Consider the following 21,271-nt stretch of genomic DNA (forward strand, 5'->3'; position numbering starts at 1 on the left):
ATTGTTAATTAAATTGTTATTTTTCATATTTGTTTTAATTTAGTTTAATAAATCAATCACTCTCATTAATCAATTATTCAAATAAACTTATGAATTAATCATAATTAGTATTTAAAAGTAAATTACTGTTTTCATGGGAACGACATTTCACTTATCTCTATATTACTTATGTGGATTGTGCGCTTGTAATAATTTCACAACATACATCATTAAGGATTTTTACCCATTGATCCCAAATGGACAGTCATATAATTATTGATATTTCACAATAAAATAAATAAATTTGAACTCTAACCCCTAACCGCTAAAAACAACAAAGATTTTGAGGGAATAGATACAATTTTGAGAGGCCAAGATAACCCCTAACCCGTACCCATTGCACGTCTTCTATTCTAGCCACTCTCTTATATCAGGAAAAAAAAACCTGAATAAAAATAAAAAGAAAAGGAAAGAAAAAATAAAAAAATAAAAAATAAAACCATTGAATTCCCTCCTCACGTCAGGCGCTCACCAGACTCAGTCCTACATGTTCACACCAGCATCCTCTGTCTCCGTCTGTCTGTCTTTTTCTCTCCCGTCTTTGGGAGTTCCGCTCCTCCCACAAAAATACACCAAAAATTCTCTCTCTCCCTCATCACCCCACTTCCCAATTCCAATTCTCATTCATTTCTGTCTCTCATTCTCTCTCTAACAAGTGAGCAACAATGGAGAGCTTTGCCCTCCACTCTCTCTCCACCTCCTCCTTCTCTCTCTCCACTCGCGCTTCCCTCTTCCGCCGCTCAAACCCCATTCTCAAATCCCCACCCTTCATCTCCAAAAGCCCCAATTCATCTCCCGCCCTCCGATCACCAGCCTTCTTTGCCTCCGAACCCATCTCCTTCTCTTCTCCCTCAAAACCCAACAAAACCCACTTCCCAATTCAAGCCTTTCAATCTCCACAGCCCCAAACCACTCTCAAACCACCACCAGAGCCCCCTCTAGGCGCCAAGCCCATCCCCTTCATCATCTCCGTCGCCATAGGCCTTGTCGTGCGCTTCTTGGTCCCCAAACCAGTCGAAGTCTCCCCACAAGCCTGGCAATTGCTCGCCATTTTCCTATCCACCATTGCCGGCCTGGTTCTGAGCCCATTGCCCGTCGGCGCTTGGGCCTTTCTCGGCCTCACATCCTCCATTGTCACCGGAACTCTGCCCTTTACGACGGCGTTTAGTGCTTTCACCAATGAGGTGATCTGGTTGATTGTTATTTCCTTCTTCTTCGCTCGTGGGTTCGTGAAGACCGGCTTGGGGGATCGAATTGCCACTTATTTTGTGAAGTGGTTGGGGAAAAGCACACTGGGTTTGTCTTATGGGTTGACAATAAGCGAGGCACTTATTGCTCCGGCAATGCCGAGTACCACGGCCAGGGCTGGTGGTGTTTTCTTGCCTATTATTAAGTCCTTGTCTCTCTCTGCCGGGAGTAAACCCGATCACCCCTCGAAAGGAAAGCTGGGTTCTTATCTGATTATGTCTCAATTTCAGGTTTGTGATTTTACTCCCTTGTTTTGTTAAATATATTTCACAAAGGATCATATGAATCTGTCTCTGCTTATATGTTTTCTAGTTCGTGGGTGTTTCACATGGAACATAATTCACATTTTTTTTCATTACTTGGTTAGACCAGTTAATGGTTTGAGGGTATTCTAAGTCAACAAGTTATCAACATTTTAGGTTTAAGTATTATGCTTGCAGTTTACTAAATGAAAGATTTAAGGGAAATGCAGTAGATTGTGCCCTTAGAAGTAGGCCTTAAGTGTTTACATGATATGTTTAAATGTGCCCCGTAAGCCATATATACCTTTGCAGTTTACTCTGTGCTTCTTCAATGTGATCTCTATCTTGTAATGTTGGCCCAAATCTTAGGAGTCATGAAGCTTTGCAATAGTTGGAAACCAGTGAGTTTGATTGGTTCCTTTTAAGGATACTCACTGAGAATATAAGTTATCTTCATGGTAGAGATTGTAGTCTGTAGCCAAATTGCAAAGAAGACCATAACACTCTGTCTAATTTTCTCATTTCCTGCAAATTTAAATGTGGATCGTTGAACTAATCAAACTGCGGATTTAAAACTTCTGTATCTTATCTGTGCATTTGGTTATTGCGGTTATCCTGGACTGTGTTTGGAAGATGTGGTCTGCTTGAAGAAAGGGCAGGCACTCATGTTTGAAATAAGAGAACCACTGTATCTAAATTACAAGATCTATAGTTTCCTTTCTATTTCGTTAATTCAGCATTAAGTTTTAGATATTCTGTCCTTGGATCCATTAGCATATTTTATTTGTGTCATCATGTGATTATTATGTGACTTATGCATCTGTGTTGTGTGATGCATGACAGTCCGCGGGTAACTCTAGTGCTCTTTTCTTAACGGCTGCAGCGCAAAATCTTTTGTGCCTTAAATTAGCTGAGGAACTTGGGTTGATAATTTCAAGCCCTTGGGTTTCTTGGTTCAAGGCTGCTAGCTTACCAGCAATTGTTTCGCTTCTAGCTACTCCACTAGTCTTATACAAGCTGTATCCTCCAGAAACCAAAGACACGCCTGATGCCCCTGCCATGGCTACAAAGAAACTCGAGCATATGGGTCCTGTCACAAAACATGAATTCATTATGGTTGGCACAATGCTTCTTGCTGTCTCTTTGTGGGTCTTCGGGTATGTAGCTTTTCTTGCTTAGCACTATTCATTATTAATTTTACATGTCCTGTAGATCATAATTGCATATTCTTTTTTTTGGCAATCTTTATATTCTGCACTTAGAATAAGACTTTGCTTGGGATGCTTCCATCAACTTAGTGATTACAATAATATTCTTTTGTCATATAAGCTCCTTTTTCCGGAAACTTTCAATTCTATTCCCAACAGATGTTATTCATCAAAGTCATGTTTAGTGGGTTAAGTATAATTTTGTTGTTATGTATTCTTTTTGGGGGTTAAACACGTTGGATTTTCTGGACCTTTATTTCCACGAACTTACTGTGTTCGTTTGTGGTTTCATAAGAGATCTGATTTTATGAACTCATTCAACAGTGAGAATGAGCTTGTTTTAAGTATTATAATCGTAGTAGTAAAAATTTAATTTCAAAAAACAATATTGTAGGTATATTAAAGCTTGTAACAAGAGCTTCAAATTCATGTAGAGATTCTTCATAACCTTCAACTATAATGGAAGATATAAGTTGTCAAAGATGAGTTTACAGCCAAAAAAACTTGGACCTAACATCAAATTTTGTTTCTTTGTCAAATTGGCTTCAAATGATAATCAAAAACTTGTTGAAACTCTTGGGTTTTACTTGAGGATGACCGAAAACCATGTCTTTAGCCTTAAATTTGTCTTTCAAACAAAAACCGAAGAAATCTTAAACTTGGAGTTGAAATCCTCAGAATTCTTTGAGACTCAATCATTCTATCAAATAAACACAAAAATTAAAATTAGTTTTAGAAATCCCGTAAGGGAGCCTTTCAATCCCTCAACAACATTTTTCGAAAACAAACAGATTGTTTTGCGCCAAATTGAAAATTCGGGCTCTATGTAATCAATTACCGAATTTGAACTGTACTTAAAACTGCTAACAAAATCAAAGTGACCAAATTGATAAATTTGAAATCAGTGTCCGAATGTGATTTTGGGTCTAAATGCAGTGACCAAAAATGTGTTTTACCCATTCTTATTTGATTATAATTTTTCCTCATAAGGTCTCCTTTAGTGCACATTTTTCAACCCAGCAAGATTTTCTTATAGTGATTGTTGACAATAGCAAATCCATTATATAATAGATATAGATATTTTCTGTTCATGATTTCCCAAGAATGCATTTTGTCCTACTAGGATTCTGAATCTTCTGATTCACCAACTCTTTTTTTGGTTCTCTTGCAGAGATGCTCTTGGTATAGCAAGTGTTGTAACTGCAATGATTGGCTTATCTATACTCCTTTTGTTAGGAGTCCTTGATTGGGATGACTGCTTAAGTGAAAAATCAGCATGGGATACATTGGCTTGGTTTTCTGTTCTAGTGGGTATGGCTGGCCAATTGACAAACCTTGGTATCGTAAATTGGATGTCTAATAGTGTAGCCAATACCCTCCAGTCTTACTCTTTGAGCTGGCCAGCTGCATTTTGTGTTCTTCAGGCAGCTTACTTCTCCATCCACTACCTGTTTGCAAGTCAAACTGGTCATGTGGGTGCTTTATACTCTGCATTTCTTGCCATGCACTTGGCAGCTGGGGTACCTGGCGTGTTGGCAGCATTGGCTTTAGCTTATAATACAAATCTTTTTGGGGCTTTAACGCATTATAGCAGCGGTCAGGCTGCTGTATACTACGGAGGTATGCTCCCTTCTGACCTCATTTGCTTAACTTCAGAATTTTTTTTTTGTAATCAATTGCATTTTTGTAATGTTCATCTGTTCTCCAATAACAGTTGCTTCATTGAATCCCCTTTGAAAAAAAAACAATTATTGGAAAATTTTATTTTCCCTCTCTCTCTCACTCACTCTCTCTCTCTCTCTCTCTCTCTCTCTCTCTCTAAGCACTCTATGGTCAAGCATGAAAAACATTGAATTGTCTTTAGTAGAATATGTTCTCGGTGACGACTGATAAGATTTTGTTTCTTCCTTCCAACAGCTGGTTATGTTGATCTTCCTGATGTATTCAAATTGGGCTTCGTGATGGCCATTATTAATGCTGTCATCTGGGCAGTAGTAGGATCGTTCTGGTGGAAATTTTTGGGCCTCTACTGATTTTCATTTTCCATGCAAGATGATTATTGGTATTCCCTGCGTATTATTTTGAGGGCAGGAATTGAGACCATCATTTGATCACATACAAGATTTCAAAGTGATTAGTTTATTTTAATTTATAGCTCCACTTTACTTTTGCATAAGTGTAATGACAAACATTGAGAGGTGAATAATTGTTTTGCCGGAAACCTATAAACCATAGGTCCGGCCACAGTTTGAATTATTGTGTAGCCATAGGACCTCTCCTGTATATGAAGCAAAGAGTTCTCTCTTTTGAATTAATTATTATGGTTTATTCCAAGCATCATGTTTATACCCTATAGTCTTGTTTCGAATCTAGGGGTGAGCATTCGATCAGAAAAATTTGTGTGTCGACTATACCGAACTGATGGTTTGATTAGGGCTGGGCATACTATACTTAATTCTCAATCGATTTAACTGGAATAATGGAAAATAGGAAAGGAATAGGAATATTTGAAGATGGTTGCCGGTACCCACGTTATTGGAATTGGATGTCCTTATTTGCCACGAACAAACATTGTTGGAATTGGATGTAGCTCGCTGTCCATGTAGTATGATTAGATCCCAAGATGCACCAAATGTTATCGACTATGCAAAATATGAAAGTAACGCTATTGCTAGTAGAACGTTTAAGCAAAACCTGAAGTAATGGCACCTCGGTCATTAGTTTTGGCATTTTCAATTCCAAGAGGAGCAACAAGCAGTAATTATGAATTAGCCTTAGGGATATCGATTTCTTGTCCCCGTTGAATGTATCCCACTGCAAACAAGTAGTAACAACGCTCTTGAAAAGTGCATATCCAAAATGTAGTTTGCTACTATTAGATCAGCCTTTGAAATAACAACTACGATGATGACGTATTTACTTACCAGAAATGAAGGAAGTAAGGAATTGAAGAATGGGGGAATAAGGAATTGGTACGGGAAAATTCCAATTAAATTGTTTGCTAACCATATGGAATTAGCACATGAGTAGGAATTGTAAAATTGTAAGATTATTTTTGGATGCAGTAAGGGAGAACATAATGGCAACCAGATCAACTATTCCTCCTTAGTTGCCCATCTCCTATTGTCTTATTTCAATCATGTTCTAAACCCTTGTCTATCTCTCTTTATATCACTTTAATGGATTCCCTCGTTATCTTGTCATCTTCTCATTATTTTCTGAGTAAGAATCTTTGTTTACCCTACACATTATCTCTTTATATCTTATCATGATTTCCTCTCATCATCCTTTCCAACCTCCATCCCCTTGTCTATTTAAGAAGAGTTGCTCTATCCAACCAAACACACAATCTCCTTCAATCTCATTCCCCTTCACACAATCTCCTTCAATCTGATGAAATTGCCAAATTTTAATCTAAGCTAGTGATCTACTAGCTGTTGGGTAAAAAATTCAAAACATGCACATTGTTTTGATGGCAATGGCTAAATGCCCAACACGCGACACGGTTCGCTCCCCTTATGCGAAAGTGGCCGTCAGCCCTTGCTTGCTTCGTCCTTTCCTTTGTGGGCTGCAATTGACTTGGGTGTCGGCTCCACTAAATTCCAGTCCGGAACATAGCTAGGCAAAATTTTAGACTCTTGCTATACACTGGTTGGATAGCTTTTTGGGTTAAATTCCCAAATATTGAGTTTGGCACCCTATGGTTGGAGATGGCCTTACTACGGAGAAATTCTTTGGTCCGGTGGATTGAGATATCAACCGTACAACCACAACGCAAACAAGGGACCCCTGGATTCGTGTTCCACACAGCCCCAAACTGGTCCTACCCCAATGTAGAGAGTGACCCTTGCTTGTCTGTGGCCAAACCGGTGACATGGTCCACCTACCAGCCCAAAGAATTTCTCGTTACTATGGCTGATAAGCACTGCAGAAGCCCTTGTTCCAACAGTGGAAAGTAGCAATGCTTTTGATTCCAGTCATACCCAAATACCTGCACTTTGGCACAAACACAACGCACATTCACATGTAGCAGCAAATTCCTCACTTCCGCAATCTGTTCGATTGACCAAAAACAAATATACAATTATCGAAATTTCCATAATTCTCAAGCTCAGTCAATCATACAGAAACAAGGTCCAAACATGATTGTACACGAACTTTCATTTGCATCAATTTGGTACCTGATTATTGTAATGTGCATAAATCCGACCCAACTAAAGTTTTGTTTATTTTTTTTATGGGGAAATAAGAACAATCCACAAAAGGAAATCAGGGGGCACACATGCCTAAATAAATCAAAATATAAAGGAAAAGAACAGTTTAGCGGCAGACCATGCTCCCAGACAAGGGAAGTCAGCGACAGCATCTGCCGTAAAATTGGCTTCTCAAAGGACATGAATAAACAAAACTTCTTCACTTGAACTAACAATAAAATACTCCAAGGAATAGAGACCTTCTTGTTGATGCAATCAATAACCAATTTAGAGTCTCATTCCACACAAATCTTGCACCACCCATTATGAATTGCATGGGCAATGGTATCACGCAAAGCAAGACACTCCGCAACTCTTATAGAAGCTGGACTAGCATTTTTGGCACTAGCAAGTAACACATGGCCATTCCAATCCCGAATAATAAAACCTGTAGCAACCTTATTATTGCGAACAGAACCATCAAAGTTAATTTTGACCCAATCCATGGGAGGCGGCTACCATTTAATGTTCTTCAGATGCTGCACACTAGAGGAAGACTTGAAATTAAGTTTCCAATAGTCCATACCAATTTGACCAGCAACATGTAGGACTCTCGCAGGATGTGGGGAAACGTTTGGAAAACACATTTGTTACGAGGGTCCCAAATTTGCCAGCAAATCAGTGAGGCTTTAATAAGAGCGTCCGGGCCATCATTACTAGAGAGGGTGGATAACCAAGAAACACCATTAAAATCCTGCGGGATAGATATTGAGAGGGGTGAGGTACATCTCTAGATGCTTATAGCAAAAGGGCACTTGAAAAATAGATGATTGATAGTTTTCACTTTGATTTTTGCACAAAGGACACTCAAGGTTAACATGAGGAAGAAATCTGTGCAAATGATTTCTCACTTGGAGTCTGTTTCTGATACATAACTAGGAAAAAAGCTTTACCTTAGGAGGCATAGTGATCCTCCACATTTTCTTCAGGAGATCTGCTTTAAGGTGGATAATCCCATCTTGCAATTGGACATAGTAAGCACTTATAATAGTAAACTTGCCATTGGGGCTAGGCCCCCACCCAAAAGTTATAACTTTGTTAACTTTAGTCTTTGTCGTTAAAACTGCTAGTTTCTTTTCTTTTCTTTTATTTTCAATTTTTTGAGGAATTTGAGGAATCCGGTAGTCTATGATTTCTCAAAATTAGACTCATTTCTTCACTATTAACGAGTTGCACTTCTGTCAGTCGTCCAAGCGCCTGTTGGTAATTTCTAACTGTTGATGCATGTGATACCCGAATCTCATTAACCATAAAAGAATCAGGCATGCGCGTGGGTAACTCACTTTAGCAAAATCCTTTCAAAAATAAAACATGGTGCAAATTGTTATATAGCATGAAAATGTTCATCTGGCACAACGTGAATGAGGGTTTGCAACTTATGTCTCACATATTCATATTCTCTGCATCATCACATGTATATAATGGATTATTGGAACGCAACCATTTTCAAATATTAGATTCGCCGAGGAAATCAACAAATAACAAATGAATTATTATTCATTTATATGGCGCAGCCAATCCAAATATATCAGAGGAAGCAGGTCAGGAGCTTCTGAGTTTGCAGCATAAACTCTTTGTCAATAGAAATGTCATGGAAACACTAAAATAATAAAAACCTGGATTCTTAAAGATATATCTTCTCTAGGACATTGAATATTCGAGAGAATAGAAAGAAGTTGCAAAAACTTCTATAAAATATAAACTGTGATTATAAGGATTGGAAATTTTACTGTTTCCTCAAGCTGTAAGGGTCTTATTAAAGGACCTAAAGTTCTACTCTACAGTCTGCACATCCATTAAATAATGTACATTCAGGGTTTTCATTCGAAATGTACATGAAAAATGAACTAATAGTTTAATTCAGATTGTACATTCATAATCTACTAATACTTATCAATGAATGAACGTTCATAATTTACTGACCATTCAATGTACTTCAGCATGAATTAATACAGCAAAATCAACCAGTATGAAAACTCTAAAAAGTACATAATTAATTCCATAGAAAAGAATACAAGATGTTAAGTTTGTCATCTGTACAAAAGGCTTTCGAAGCATCGCACCTGCCAAGCTTATCGCCTGCTATTTGCATCAGGGAAATCATCAAATGATCTTAGCTTTTCAAGGATCAGTCTTTCTTGTGTGGCATCTATCAGATGTATAGTCAAGGGATCAATAGCAATCTTTGGATAACTGCACGCTAAGACTCTAAAATATACAAATTAATTAATTAAAGATTTCAGTTCTTATTTTTCTGAAAAGGCCTCTACTAGCACATAAATCCAACAATATGATTTTACTGCAAAAGGCATATAAAGAATCTAAGCTCTCACTCTCCCCCCATATATTTTTAACACAACTCGAAAAGCAAAAAAATTAGCTACACAACCTCCAACCACACCCATATTCGCCTTTACCTTTCCAAATTTTAGCTGTTTTAATTGCTCTATACACCAAAGCGGCAACCAATATAGCTTCCCCACACTTGACTTTAATAGCACGGCTAAGAACCAATAAGGGTCCACAAAATTGGCCTTAAACCGGAGGAAACAAACACCAACTCTGTTGCCTGACCACACTAGACAGATAGGAATAATTGGTCAAGTGAAAGTCCTCTCCACAACACTCTATTCAGTTCAGTTTTTAGGGCATGTCAAAATTATTTATCTGCTTCTCAACATTTTAGCATGCACATACAAAATGAATATGCAAGGACAGAACAAAAGAAAAATGCATGCCCAAATAGCTGGCAAGGATACATTCCAGATCAGGGTTCTCGGTGAAATTCGAATGCAGAGCATTTCCAACACTGTCTACGATGGCCGAGGTAGTCATGGATGATTCAATGCATAAAATGGCTGTAATCGCATCCAAACGAGTGACCTCATTTCTGAACATCAGTCTTGCATGTGCTGCAATATAGGCCCATTCAACATCTTAGGGAGTGAAACGGGAGATTGAGTTAAGATATTTGATCCACAAAGAAATTAATGTACCTTGAGCTAGGCGTATCAAGCTTTCAAGCATGCGCACAGTTGTCCTCGCTGAGTCACAAAAGATTGCGAAACTAATTGGATAGAACAAGTACAGACAGATTTAACAAAGGGAACTTGTTTAAGGTGGAACCTGCATTGCCAGTTGCAGATCTTCTTTGGAGTTGATAATAGCTAGAGATGACTATTTCAGCTTCCCTTGTAAGGACTGGTCTGAAGTACCCTTTTACAAAGTGAATATATCTGCAAGATTTGTTCAAAAAAAGGAACATAGAATTTGATGCAAGGGGTCGGACACAAAATTTACTTGAAACATATCAGTGAAACAGAAGAGAACACCTCCATTAAGGGGATTTTGGTTGTTGACTATAGTACCTTAAGGAGTTCATGCTTTCAGACGTAGATAGTTCAGATATTTTAATGATTTCGAAAGATGTTGATGCAGGATATGAAAAGCCTTATGGTGTGGGATGATTGAGTTCAATTGCCAGATTGGTTTAGCTGATTTAGTTCATTTGTTTGAGCTAATTTGGATTATTTCTAGGGCGAATTTTTAGGAATTATTCATTGACTTTATATATATGAAAGCCATATAAGGTAGTACATGACTCAGTTGATTCTCCATTTCTTAAATTTTATGTTTGTTTTATCATCAGAGCACACAGTCAAGTATAGATAGAAATTGCACCAAATATCGACCAAATTGGGTTGAATAGATGACAGAACTGACAAAAGAGCAGTACAAAATAACAAAGTAGGAGGGAAGGTACGTCCTATTTTGTAGCCCATCCCTGAACCATAAGAGAAGAGCATTTGATCCCATAAAAAGTGCACCCTTTGCCATATGCGCAATAATATTTACACGTGCAAGCATGTGTGTATTCGTAGAGTAACTAAGGGTCATCCAAAGATGCTATGCATACTATTTTAAATGTATTTTTCTTTTAGGAAAGTTTTAACAATACCCTATATGTTGCAAAGCATAATACTTGAGTCCCTTTTATTATATTACAGCTGGCCACATTTATACAGGTATTGACACATAAATAAGATAATCATCTTTACAATACATAATGATCGCTAATAGTTTTTAGGCGGGATACTCTCCATTATAAACAGGTGATGCAAAAGTCTGCTTCTTCACCTCCTCAAAGGAAAAACTAGCATAGAAAAGACAAAAATCACAAGCTTTTACCTAATCAACTGCTTTTGTAGGCAGATAGTAGTACTAGTACACTAACCAGTACCTAACAATTGCCAGGAGCAATATGTAAGTTGTCAGCCAAGTTTTCTGAAAATTGGCATCATCTATGCTTCTACAAACATGGATTTATCTCTTTATCATTCAATATGTTAGTGTACATTCTGAGAAGTTTCTACTTGTTCTTTGTTTCTCTTTTTTCTCTTTTTTACTACCCAGAAATCCCCCAAATCTGCTTGGCAGACTCAGATTCAAAACTGGTCCCCCTTCAAACCTAACAATCTTTGGGAACTATGAAACTCTAGCAAATAGCTGGCTAGGTACCATGAGATATAGAACCCCATAACACATGGGAGGTAAACCACAAGCCTGACAACTCATCTAACCCCTTGTTGATGTTTCTAATTTTTACTTATTGAAAATAACAAACATGAGAAAGCACAAAAATAATATTTGTTGTTACAATAGAAGGGATATATATTTTTTTTTTTTTTTAACGAAAACAATGGAAGGGATTTCACCCTTGACCTAGCCTGATCTTAACCCATTTCCCACCTTCCGTCACCACTTGGGCTTAACCAGAAAAAATAATTTATACATAGACAACTTTTTGGAAAATAGAAAATCAGGGTTTGAATTTAAGCTCTCTTCAACTAAAGAAAACATTTTACCTGCGGAGCATAGGAAATGGCCAGATGTTTGCTAAATCTTCATCCTGCTTGCCTTTGTCTGGTTCTCCCTGAAGTGGTTTAGTAAAAAGGAGAAAATATCATGATTAGATTCATCCAAATGGCTGCAAGACAACAGGGTGACACTTACACGATCTTAAGAGCAGATTACCTCAGAAAGAATGTGAGATGACACGACCCCATCCCACTCAGGATTCTTTGTATCCAAGAGTACAAGGACTATATCAAATCTGCTCAATAAGGGACCAGAGAGTGCCGTATTGACAGACAGAGCTACAAGATGAAAATAAGAGAATAAAGTTTAGGATAAGCTGAGCGACTACTATTTTAGAAGAAATGTGTTTTTTACAGGCTAAAATTTAAGAATAGCAATAATGATCTCCGTTGGATATTCCAAGTAATTCAAGAAATAGAAAGTTTATAGTCTTCCACAAATGACAGATGTGCATAATCAGAAAACCATAATCTAGACAAATAAATCCAACTAACAATATCTTCTGAATGTAAGTAATACATTGATCAGGATCATACTGTCCCTTGGGATTGGTTGCACCAAAAACAATTGTTTTAGTACTGAGAGTTGTCACAAGACCTGCCTAGCAAAGAGAGATACAGAGAGAGAGAGAGGAATAGTCAGCTCTGAGTAAACATAGAATAGAACTTTTTTTTTAAACAATCAATAATAGTATAGGCTGCAGACTTCTATACAGGATTTCAAACAAACAGAAAATTTATACCTGTTGTCTAGAAGCGCGAGGGGTAAGAAAATAGTTCTATACACATGGATAGAAATTGAAGCATGTTATAGATAAATAAAGTACATGGAAACAGCACGGGCAATCCAATATCTGTAGTGCATAATAGCATCTATTATAGCAATTTGAAATTCATTGAATCCTAACTTTCCTTATCCTCTTTTACTGTATTATTTCTCAGAAATATAGCATGCACTGATAGAATAAAGGAAAAAAGCTTCCACTGAAGAGTAATGCATCAAAGAAACATAAAATCATCTGTATTAATGTGCATGTTGTTTGTAGGACTTGCAGCTGATTCTGCTTTTTAATATTTAGAAAAACACAGAAGATTCAAGAGCAACACTGAAAAAGACCAGAACAAAGACAATAAGAAACAAGCTGAGTGATAGCCTGAGTGAGAGTAAGCAAAATTTCTACTTCATTGCCCCACATGGTTTCCAAACTTGTAGCAACCCAAGGCCACCCTTATGCTGAATCAAGTCTGCATTAAGAGTGAAGACCATCCAATGCTCTAGGTCTACTGAGGCCAGCTTACCTAGACCTTTGGTTTAGGTAACCTGATGGTTTGAGAGTAACCTTATGGTTAGCCCAAGTGTGTGTGTGTGTGTGTGTGTGTGTGTGTGTGTGTGTGTGTGTGTGTCTGCATTGCTTATCTTAGCAAAAAGTCTGCGGAGAACACTATTTCGTATGGCCAGATTTTGACCTATTTGACACACTAACCCACCTTACACATAGAGTAGAATTTCCCATGAGGGCAGCATATTTTTCCTAAACTAACATAAAACATAAGCAAAAGATGTTACCTTGGCAACACTTATGGTCTGCTGTTCCATTGCTTCATGTATGGTTGCCCTATCATGTTCTCGCATGCTGACAAAGCAGAATTAACTTGATATTATATGGCAAGAAGCAAGGAAACAACTTCAAGGTCAAACACTAAAGTTCAAGTTTATATTATGCAAATGTCTGAGACTTTGTCAGAATTTCCAAAACTAAAAATACTTGAGAATAGAAGTTACAATTTCCTTTCTTTGTTTAATATATATATATATATCCTGAGTCTAATAGAGCTTAGTGCAAATGCATATGTCCATTCCCACTTAATTATCATCCAGGGCAATCCAGTAGAAGCAACTAGGCATCTAAGATTTGAAATTTTCTTTTTTCTCCATCAAGAATGACGGAGTTGCTTCTCTAAGTTATTTTTCACAAGCATAACTATAGAGATAATATTATTGACAATGAATTATTAATGACAAAAAGAATCAGGGCATGGTAAGGTCATAACTTCAAAACATATAAATCATGTGTTACCAATTTGAATGCATGATGAAAAAGGATAGAAATAAATGTTCCAAAAAGCCATCAAAGGACTTGCCTATCAAATTCGTCTATGCAACAAAGCCCACCATCTGCCAAAACAAGGGCTCCAGCTTCCAACATCCATTCGCCTAGATATTCCATAAACATAGTTAATCCATTTACTCTAATATTGTACCGGAAGATAGAGCAAAACAGTGCATAGAGGTCATAAAATGCTTTTCAATTAAATGATGTAAGTTCATGGCCAAGCTTAGAAATTTAGAATATTTTTGTTTCTTCTTTTGAAAAAAAAAATAGAAAGTCATGCTTAGAAGAGATCTAGATTACAAACTAAATCTGATTTATGTGGAAAACTTTAAACTGAAAATTTTTGTGCATGAAATCAACCTTTGGAGATTTTTATCAAAATTAAAAATATTTAAAAAAATCAGAGAATTTTAGTATTTCATTATTCTTCTATTTAGGTTGACATGGAACATGTAACTAGGGTCACATATGCCTTCCAAGTTAATATAAACCACTCTTTCTTCATGTTTGGCTAATTCTCCAGACATAAAAACAAATCAGTTCTTTAACAATGTTCTTTTGTGTCTTCATATATTAAATCACTCTTTATTGTAGTTTGATGCTTTACACAGAGTTTTAAAGCAAAATAATATATTACAGTAACTTTTTAATGAGTAATTCTTTGCTAAATAAGAAATAGTCATATTTTTGTTTGTTCACTATATCTTTGATCGATGTTGTCCCATATGAATTTTACCCAAAAAAAAAAAGGAAAAACGATCTTATATACTTATATAGGCATGAACAAGGGGAAGTTCAACTATAGACAAGCGCAACTAGTCAGTAGAAGCATACACACTACACAACCAACACTCTTCTCAATGAATATATCTCTCAGCCATATCTTGCATTGATGCTTTCTATCCTACTAATTTCCAAACATGTCACATAGAAGGATGAAAAACACTTGCATACATACATAATGTCAATAAATGAAAATAGAGAGGAAAAAGCAATGGAAGGACATACTAAATGGAACCATTGCCAACTTAATGATTCAGCATTCTTTAATTGCTATTTATTTATTTACTTTAGAAGAAACAACTTAAGGATTCAGCTGGAGATATGAAAACTTACCGCCATCCTTGACTGCAGTGACAGTTAATCCAGCACTTGTGCTTCCTAATCCAGTTGTAATAACAGATCGGTTGCTCAACTTTGCAGCAAACTTCAAAAATTGAGATTTTCCAGTACCTGAGAGTTTTAGCTGCCAACGGTTACCTATAGAGTCCATGACTATAATTCACAGTCCAAAGGTTGGTCAAGATCCAATAACACATCTACAGGACTTCGGTGGGATATTTGTGCAAGTGTGTGCTCTGACATGCGTGCATGTGCAGTTGTGTGTGTATTATGGCTGATAGCTATTGAAGCAAGCAATCATGAGAGATTAAGCCGAATTTTGGGTCTAAAATATAGTCAATTAAAGTGTTTGGTCTCAATGTCTTCTAATTTTTTTTCTAAGATTCCTGTCATTGAATGAAACTTTTAGCATTAAGTGTTGAGTTTTTTAGTATTTTGATGAGTCTTTTGTATTATAATTAACGAGTCTTTTAGTATTAATAGAAGTCTTCAGTTGTTCAATTTGAAGCCCATAAATAAGGCTATCAATTGTAAAACAAGGTTTCGGGATGAATGATAATATTAAGTGTTGTTGAAAGGCCTGGTGCCATGATATCCCCTTTGCATTCTCTCTCCTCTTCCCTATTTTTCTCTATCTCCACTCCAACAGGGCAGTTATAGCAATCTCAGATCTTTCACTTGTCTAAACCAAATAGTTACTAAAATTTCAACCATAGGTTTGAAGTACATCCGGCCTCATAGAAGCTACCCTCTGTATACAGCCTCAACGTACACACATGATACAGTATGAAATCAAAATCTGTATTACGAAAATGGCTAAATGCAAGTGACAGTGTGATTAAAATGAACCATGGCATTTAGTTTTAGTTGACTTAAACCTTTCTAAGAATAAAATATTCTGGTCTGAAAACCTCTAAAGTGATAAATAAATATTAGAAAAATAACCTGGATCACCAACCAAAAGCAAATGAGACTCTCCTCGAACCTTTGTCCCAGAAGCATCAACATGTTGCACACCTCCAATAAGTGTTAATGCCACTACTTTGAACAAATAAATGTGAATTAATTTTTATACAGGAAATATTAAAAAGAAATGAATGAGAAACTGAAATGCAGAAAGGAAAAAGGAGGGAAAGACAAACAGACAGATCAGTTTATTTTCTTGGTTATACCACCAAAACCCCTAAACTAGTTCATTCAGAATGCTAGAAATCCTAGTAAATAACATGAATGCGATGTTGATGTCCAAATACCTGCAAGCTTTACAGTAAAGAGTCCAAAGATTTGTGGGCAAATGCCTCGTAGAATGGCGTTTCGCCCTGTTTAATTCTCGAAAGAAAATAAAAAGAAGTTATAATGGAAAAAGATACTCAAGCTCATAGTACAATATCATATCACTCCGAAATAACAATTAACTAAACTTTAATATCCTAAATATTCCGCAATGCTACAGGCAGAAAAGAGACAAATTTATATGATAATACCCTCTCGTAAATATTTGTGAATCAATAACTTTTCTACCTTTCAAAGGGGTATCTTTGAAGTCGGACCAGAACTGCTTAAATTTCATAATAGCATCATCAGGTATATCAATTTCTGACTTCAGCTCATTAGTTCTCCTAAATATCAAACACAACAATTTCTTTAGAGAAACAAAATATAAAAATGTGAAATCTGCCGGAAGAAAAACTAATATTGAGTGTTTCCAGTTCTACTTGCTTACACTATCAAACAGTATCTTCACTGGCATGAAACACTGTTAAGCTGCCAAGGCAGCTAAGGTATACTTAAATTAAAAGTCCAAAACTTGAGCTATGTGAATGTGTCATCTTTCTTTTTGGGAAGGGTGGGACTGTAATCCAATAGAAGAAATAGTAATAAAGATTTTCTCAGTAAGTTACTGATATCCATTTCAATTATACAAGTACATAACACAATATTAAGCTTCATACAACCTAGATCACACAGAAGATATCAAGAAACCCCATATGGTATTCTTAAATCCATTCATGATGTAAATTCAAAAAAAAAATTACTATTAAATTTACCTAACATAATTAGCAATTAATATAGGATCAAGGTCACAACGCACATCTTTTAAGTCTGGAGACCACTTTGCAGTTAATATCCCAGTAACAATAACATCATCTGCATTAACAATTAATAAAAGTCATATTCACCACTACACAACAAAATCAAGTAATATAGGCGAATTTTTTAAAAAATCTTATAACATAAACAAATATATATATGTATATATATATATATATATATATAATGAGAAAAGATGCTACATAATAATAAGGAAAAAATGCAGGCACAAATTAACATAACAAACAACCACATATTCAAAGAGTAGGTCCAAATCACACCATTATTAATAGCAATAGATATTAAGATTAAGGATGAAGTTTATGCCATCTTTGTACAAGTCTACACAAAATCCTGACACTGTCACCAATTACATTATCAAAGAAAAGGACTCAAGAAATTATACATAGTTTTGTTTGACTGAATCAGTTTCGTAGAGCTCAAGTTGCTAAGCAACCAAGCAGAGTTTCCTAGTTGGAGCAAACAGATATCTATGATCTTTATATAAAATTAGTGAGAATTGATAGAGAATAATTTTATTGACATCTGGCCACCCAAGTCCAAATGATTACTTAAGAAAATTACTTGACCACAAAAGTGTGAAGATTTATGGTTTTCTCATAGATTTTGTAAAATGGCTTAGTTATTAGCCATCTTACAGTCAAGGATTTTTCAGGTACAAACAAATAAAACAACATTTATCCAAGAGGAAATAACAGAGAAAGAAGAAATACAAAATAAGTATAAAGAGACTCAAGAGCAGATATACAACAGCTTCATCTTCGAGATAGCACACCTCTATTCTTGTAGTTCTCTAGTACAAAGTTAAGAATTTTCTTTATGCAACACCTTTTTAAAATGCTAAGTTTCCATGAAGTTCATCTTTAAGTAAACCATAATTGAGCTTTGTTTTAATATTTTAAAAGGCAAAACAATATATGGTAATCTTAAATGGTTTACACTGAAAGAAACTTGAAAACAAGCACATTCTTGTATTATCCAAAAATGTTGGCCAAAATACACTTTGGGTCCCTGTAGTTTGCTAGCATTTTCGGTTTCGACCCTGTAGTTTAAAAATGGACAATAACGCCCTTGTAGTTTCAATAGGCTGCAATCAAGCCCAAAAGAGTACCAGTTTGTCATGTGTATTTTAAGGGATCGGGCAAAGGATTTTGAACTTTTTGTACCGTCAGGTGGTTATTGTTGCACTTAAAATGTCAAATTCCCTCTCCAATCCCTTTAAAAACATGAAAAAGTGATCACTTTTTGAGATTTGGGCTTTATTGCAACCAAATTCAAATTACAAGGGTATGATTGTGCATTATACGGGGTTGAAATTGAAAATTCCTAAGCAAATTACAGGGACTAAAAGTATGTTTTGACAAAAATGTATAAGTACTTATTTCCAATTAATAAAACTGGGATAATTTTCAAATTGAAATTAAGTTTCACTTTGGAATAGTAATATCAGGAGGTAAACTATTAAAAACAAAAAGAAAAGAAGAAAAGAAAGCAGAGATCCTAGAATGTAGTACCTCCAGCTTTAACAATATCAACAAGATCGTCCTTTAGAATGACAGGAATTGAGCGAGGAATTGCCCCAACACCCAGTACATGTGTACTCTCCTGGATTTTAATTTCCTGATAATCATGGCATGTAATAGAACCTTCTAAATGCCCGAACTTTGTGCCTTCACAGGGTTTAGACCTCTGTCATTGGGAAAATCAGATCAGATGCCAAAACTCCAAAAGCATAATTATATCAGAATTCGGAAGAGATGTGGCTAGTAAGAAATGCAAACAATAAGTAAAATAAAACACTAGGTTTCCTATTAAACATCTGAATCCACACAGAGTGTCAATATTCAAAATTAAATTGTTATTCTCTCTTCATTCTTAGCATGATTGAAACCAACGACTGACCCCAATCAAACCCATCATGTACCACTTAAGCTAAAGCCCAAGAATAATTGCAAACTACAAGAAGTCTAAAAAACCAAAATCAAAGATCTAGATGACTATGTTCCTACTTTAAAAAATCAAAAGACTTTTTAATGTTTTACATGTACCCACATGACCTCTTCTGATAGTTGCTAATGCTAATCTAAATGTTGCCTTCGGACTTTCCAAACAATGAATAGCAAATAATATTCTTAGTTCTGAGCTGAAGTAAATAACCTGAGAGGGGCAATATGATGGCAGTTTAATAGAGTTTCTCGATTCCAGCTCAGGATAAACCAGGAATCTGCAGATAAACAAAGTTAACTTAACTCAACGCAAAGTGGAGTTTATTCCAATATATACTGGAATAATATCTGCATATGTGCTACATCTATAATTCCAGTAATCTAAAAATTTGTTCTCAAAGAAAAAGATTCAACATACCATATGAAATAGTAAAAGAATATCATATTTAGTACCTATCTTTCATTCTGAAATTATTCCAAGAAAAACTGCTAATCAGATGCAGAATTTACTTTTATAGACAGTTTTACTGTAATTGGTAAATTACATTACAGTAGCACTGAGCTAGGTTATTCATGCTTTCAAAACATATGAGCAGCAAGGATGCTAACATAGCTAGTCAAGATTTAGAAGTGAAATGAACCAAATTTATGAACATTATATTTCTTTAAGCACAAGAATTTTTAATATATCCAGATGTTTTTTCTTTCCACAAACACAGTATGTGTGTAATAGTTGTGGAGAGAGAGAAAAAGCTCACTCGTGCTTGCATTTCTGACACATATACTTCCTCTCTCCTTCATACATCTTGATTGCTCCAGATCGAATTACTGTCCCTTTGAGAGTGAGCAGAATCCCACGATGCTTGACTCTCACACGCCCAATGCTCGGAAAAGTCTCTACATAACACACACACCAACCAACAGTTTATAACAAAATTAAGAAAACCGAGTTGAAAGAAATGGCTCCAAATAATTTTTAAGAGCTTAAACAGAAGCAAACCAGGGCATTCAAGTGGTGAACCGTTGATATTGATACGAACATGAATGAATTCCTTCTTTATCCCTTTATTGGAACCATTCAAATCCCCCAATATGACTTTCTACACAGAATACCACACATACCCAAATCAAAATTCATCATTTCAACAAGTTCAGTTCAACAAATTAAGACTACACTTGTAATTAAACACACAATTTGCGTACATACATGAGCCCAAACAGCCGCCTCGTCGAAAAACCGCAAGTACTCGGTGGGTTGAGAGAAGACGAGGTGTGAAAGCGGAGGATCGTCATCCATAAGCTCTGCAAAACTAAGATACACACACACACACACACACACACACACACACACACAAAGTGAGAGATAGAGAAAGATAGCTTAAAGAGTCAGAGAGTGAAAGATGCAAACCATTGAAAAAGAAAAGAAAAAAAAGTAAAATGGGTTTTGATGAGGGTTTGATGTACTTGACGTAGAGAGGGAAATGAAGCTTCGGGTCTTGGGAAAGAGCGATGGAGTGAAGCTGGTCAGAGTGGTGGCGGATGAGAAATGCCGCCAAGTGTTTGACGTGAGCAGGTTGCTCATCCTTTGCCGCCGAGTCCATGCGAGGTGAAGAAGGGGAAATTGGGAATGAGCGGGAAGGTTGGTCTTCCTTTTTTCATTCACTACAGCTAAAAGCTTCGGTTCTATTTGGACACAGAGTTTCTCTTTATGTAGATATGTCGTTTTGATATTCAAAATTTTATTTTTCTTTGAGTGTATTGATTATCCACTAAAAATCAATATACCAGAAACATCCTTAAAACAAAAAATAATAATAATGACTGGTGCAAGAAAAAACAATCACGTCCGAATTAGATTGATTTCACTCTAAATTTGCGGCCGAACTAAAGCTCACTTATTATTAACTAGCCTTTTCGTACGCGCTTTTGCACTTATAATAGGCTTTTTTTAAAAAAAAAATTAAATTTATTTTATAATTAAAATAAAATAATGGGTAGTTGTGTTCCATAAAAATAGAATTTATTATCTGATTTTTCTTTTAATTTTAATTTTTTTAATATAAAAAAGTTTGAATTTACCACATTATTATCCTCATTTAATTAATAATTT

At 36.0% G+C, this 21,271-nt stretch overlaps 2 protein-coding genes across 4 annotated transcripts; one reads left to right on the forward strand and one right to left on the reverse strand.

Annotated features, from left to right (window-relative positions):
* Positions 1 to 490: 490 nt before the first annotated feature.
* LOC103336031 (dicarboxylate transporter 2.1, chloroplastic-like) lies at positions 491 to 5,074 on the forward strand. The gene is made up of 4 exons (XM_008239068.2): positions 491 to 1,517; positions 2,373 to 2,686; positions 3,909 to 4,357; positions 4,655 to 5,074. Exons 1-4 carry the CDS (start codon positions 705 to 707, stop codon positions 4,768 to 4,770), a joined length of 1,692 nt encoding a protein of 563 aa, XP_008237290.2. The 5' UTR covers positions 491 to 704; the 3' UTR covers positions 4,771 to 5,074.
* A 3,759-nt stretch (positions 5,075 to 8,833) lies between these two features.
* On the reverse strand, positions 8,834 to 20,853 carry MCM9 (minichromosome maintenance 9). 3 transcript variants are annotated; one of them, XM_008239067.3, is made up of 20 exons: positions 20,626 to 20,853; positions 20,369 to 20,471; positions 20,162 to 20,261; positions 19,920 to 20,058; positions 19,373 to 19,439; positions 18,730 to 18,904; positions 17,152 to 17,251; positions 16,625 to 16,722; positions 16,357 to 16,422; positions 16,049 to 16,141; positions 15,098 to 15,214; positions 14,010 to 14,082; positions 13,435 to 13,501; positions 12,388 to 12,469; positions 12,025 to 12,146; positions 11,856 to 11,923; positions 10,117 to 10,226; positions 9,987 to 10,034; positions 9,750 to 9,902; positions 8,834 to 9,139 (listed from the first exon to the last, which is right to left on the reverse strand). In XM_008239067.3, the coding sequence occupies exons 1-20, from the start codon at positions 20,760 to 20,762 to the stop codon at positions 9,063 to 9,065; spliced, it is 1,995 nt and encodes a 664-aa protein (XP_008237289.2). In that variant the 5' UTR covers positions 20,763 to 20,853; the 3' UTR covers positions 8,834 to 9,062. The 3 variants fall into 3 exon arrangements, with proteins under 3 accessions (XP_008237289.2, XP_088910861.1, XP_088910862.1); XM_089054735.1 differs by having other exon boundaries at positions 16,049 to 16,144; XM_089054736.1 differs by lacking the exon at positions 16,357 to 16,422.
* Positions 20,854 to 21,271: the final 418 nt, after the last annotated feature.

Source organism: Prunus mume, linkage group LG6, assembly GCF_029339155.1.
Source record: "Prunus mume cultivar Tortuosa linkage group LG6, ASM2933915v1, whole genome shotgun sequence".
Taxonomy (NCBI): domain Eukaryota; kingdom Viridiplantae; phylum Streptophyta; class Magnoliopsida; order Rosales; family Rosaceae; genus Prunus; species Prunus mume.

Bases quoted from the DNA above. Each gene is read 5' to 3' on its own strand.
- LOC103336031 (XM_008239068.2), top strand. From the start codon at position 705: ATGGAGAGCTTTGCCCTCCACTCTCTCTCCACCTCCTCCTTCTCTCTC. The intron at 1,518-2,372 runs GTTTGTGATTTT...GATGCATGACAG, and splicing joins TGATTATGTCTCAATTTCAG to TCCGCGGGTAACTCTAGTGC. The intron at 2,687-3,908 runs GTATGTAGCTTT...GTTCTCTTGCAG, and splicing joins GTCTCTTTGTGGGTCTTCGG to AGATGCTCTTGGTATAGCAA.
- MCM9 (XM_089054735.1), bottom strand. From the start codon at position 20,762: ATGGACTCGGCGGCAAAGGATGAGCAACCTGCTCACGTCAAACACTTG. The intron at 11,924-12,024 runs GTAATCTGCTCT...AAACCACTTCAG, and splicing joins CATCTCACATTCTTTCTGAG to GGAGAACCAGACAAAGGCAA. The intron at 9,140-9,749 runs GTATCCTTGCCA...TACATCTGATAG, and splicing joins CGAGAACCCTGATCTGGAAT to ATGCCACACAAGAAAGACTG.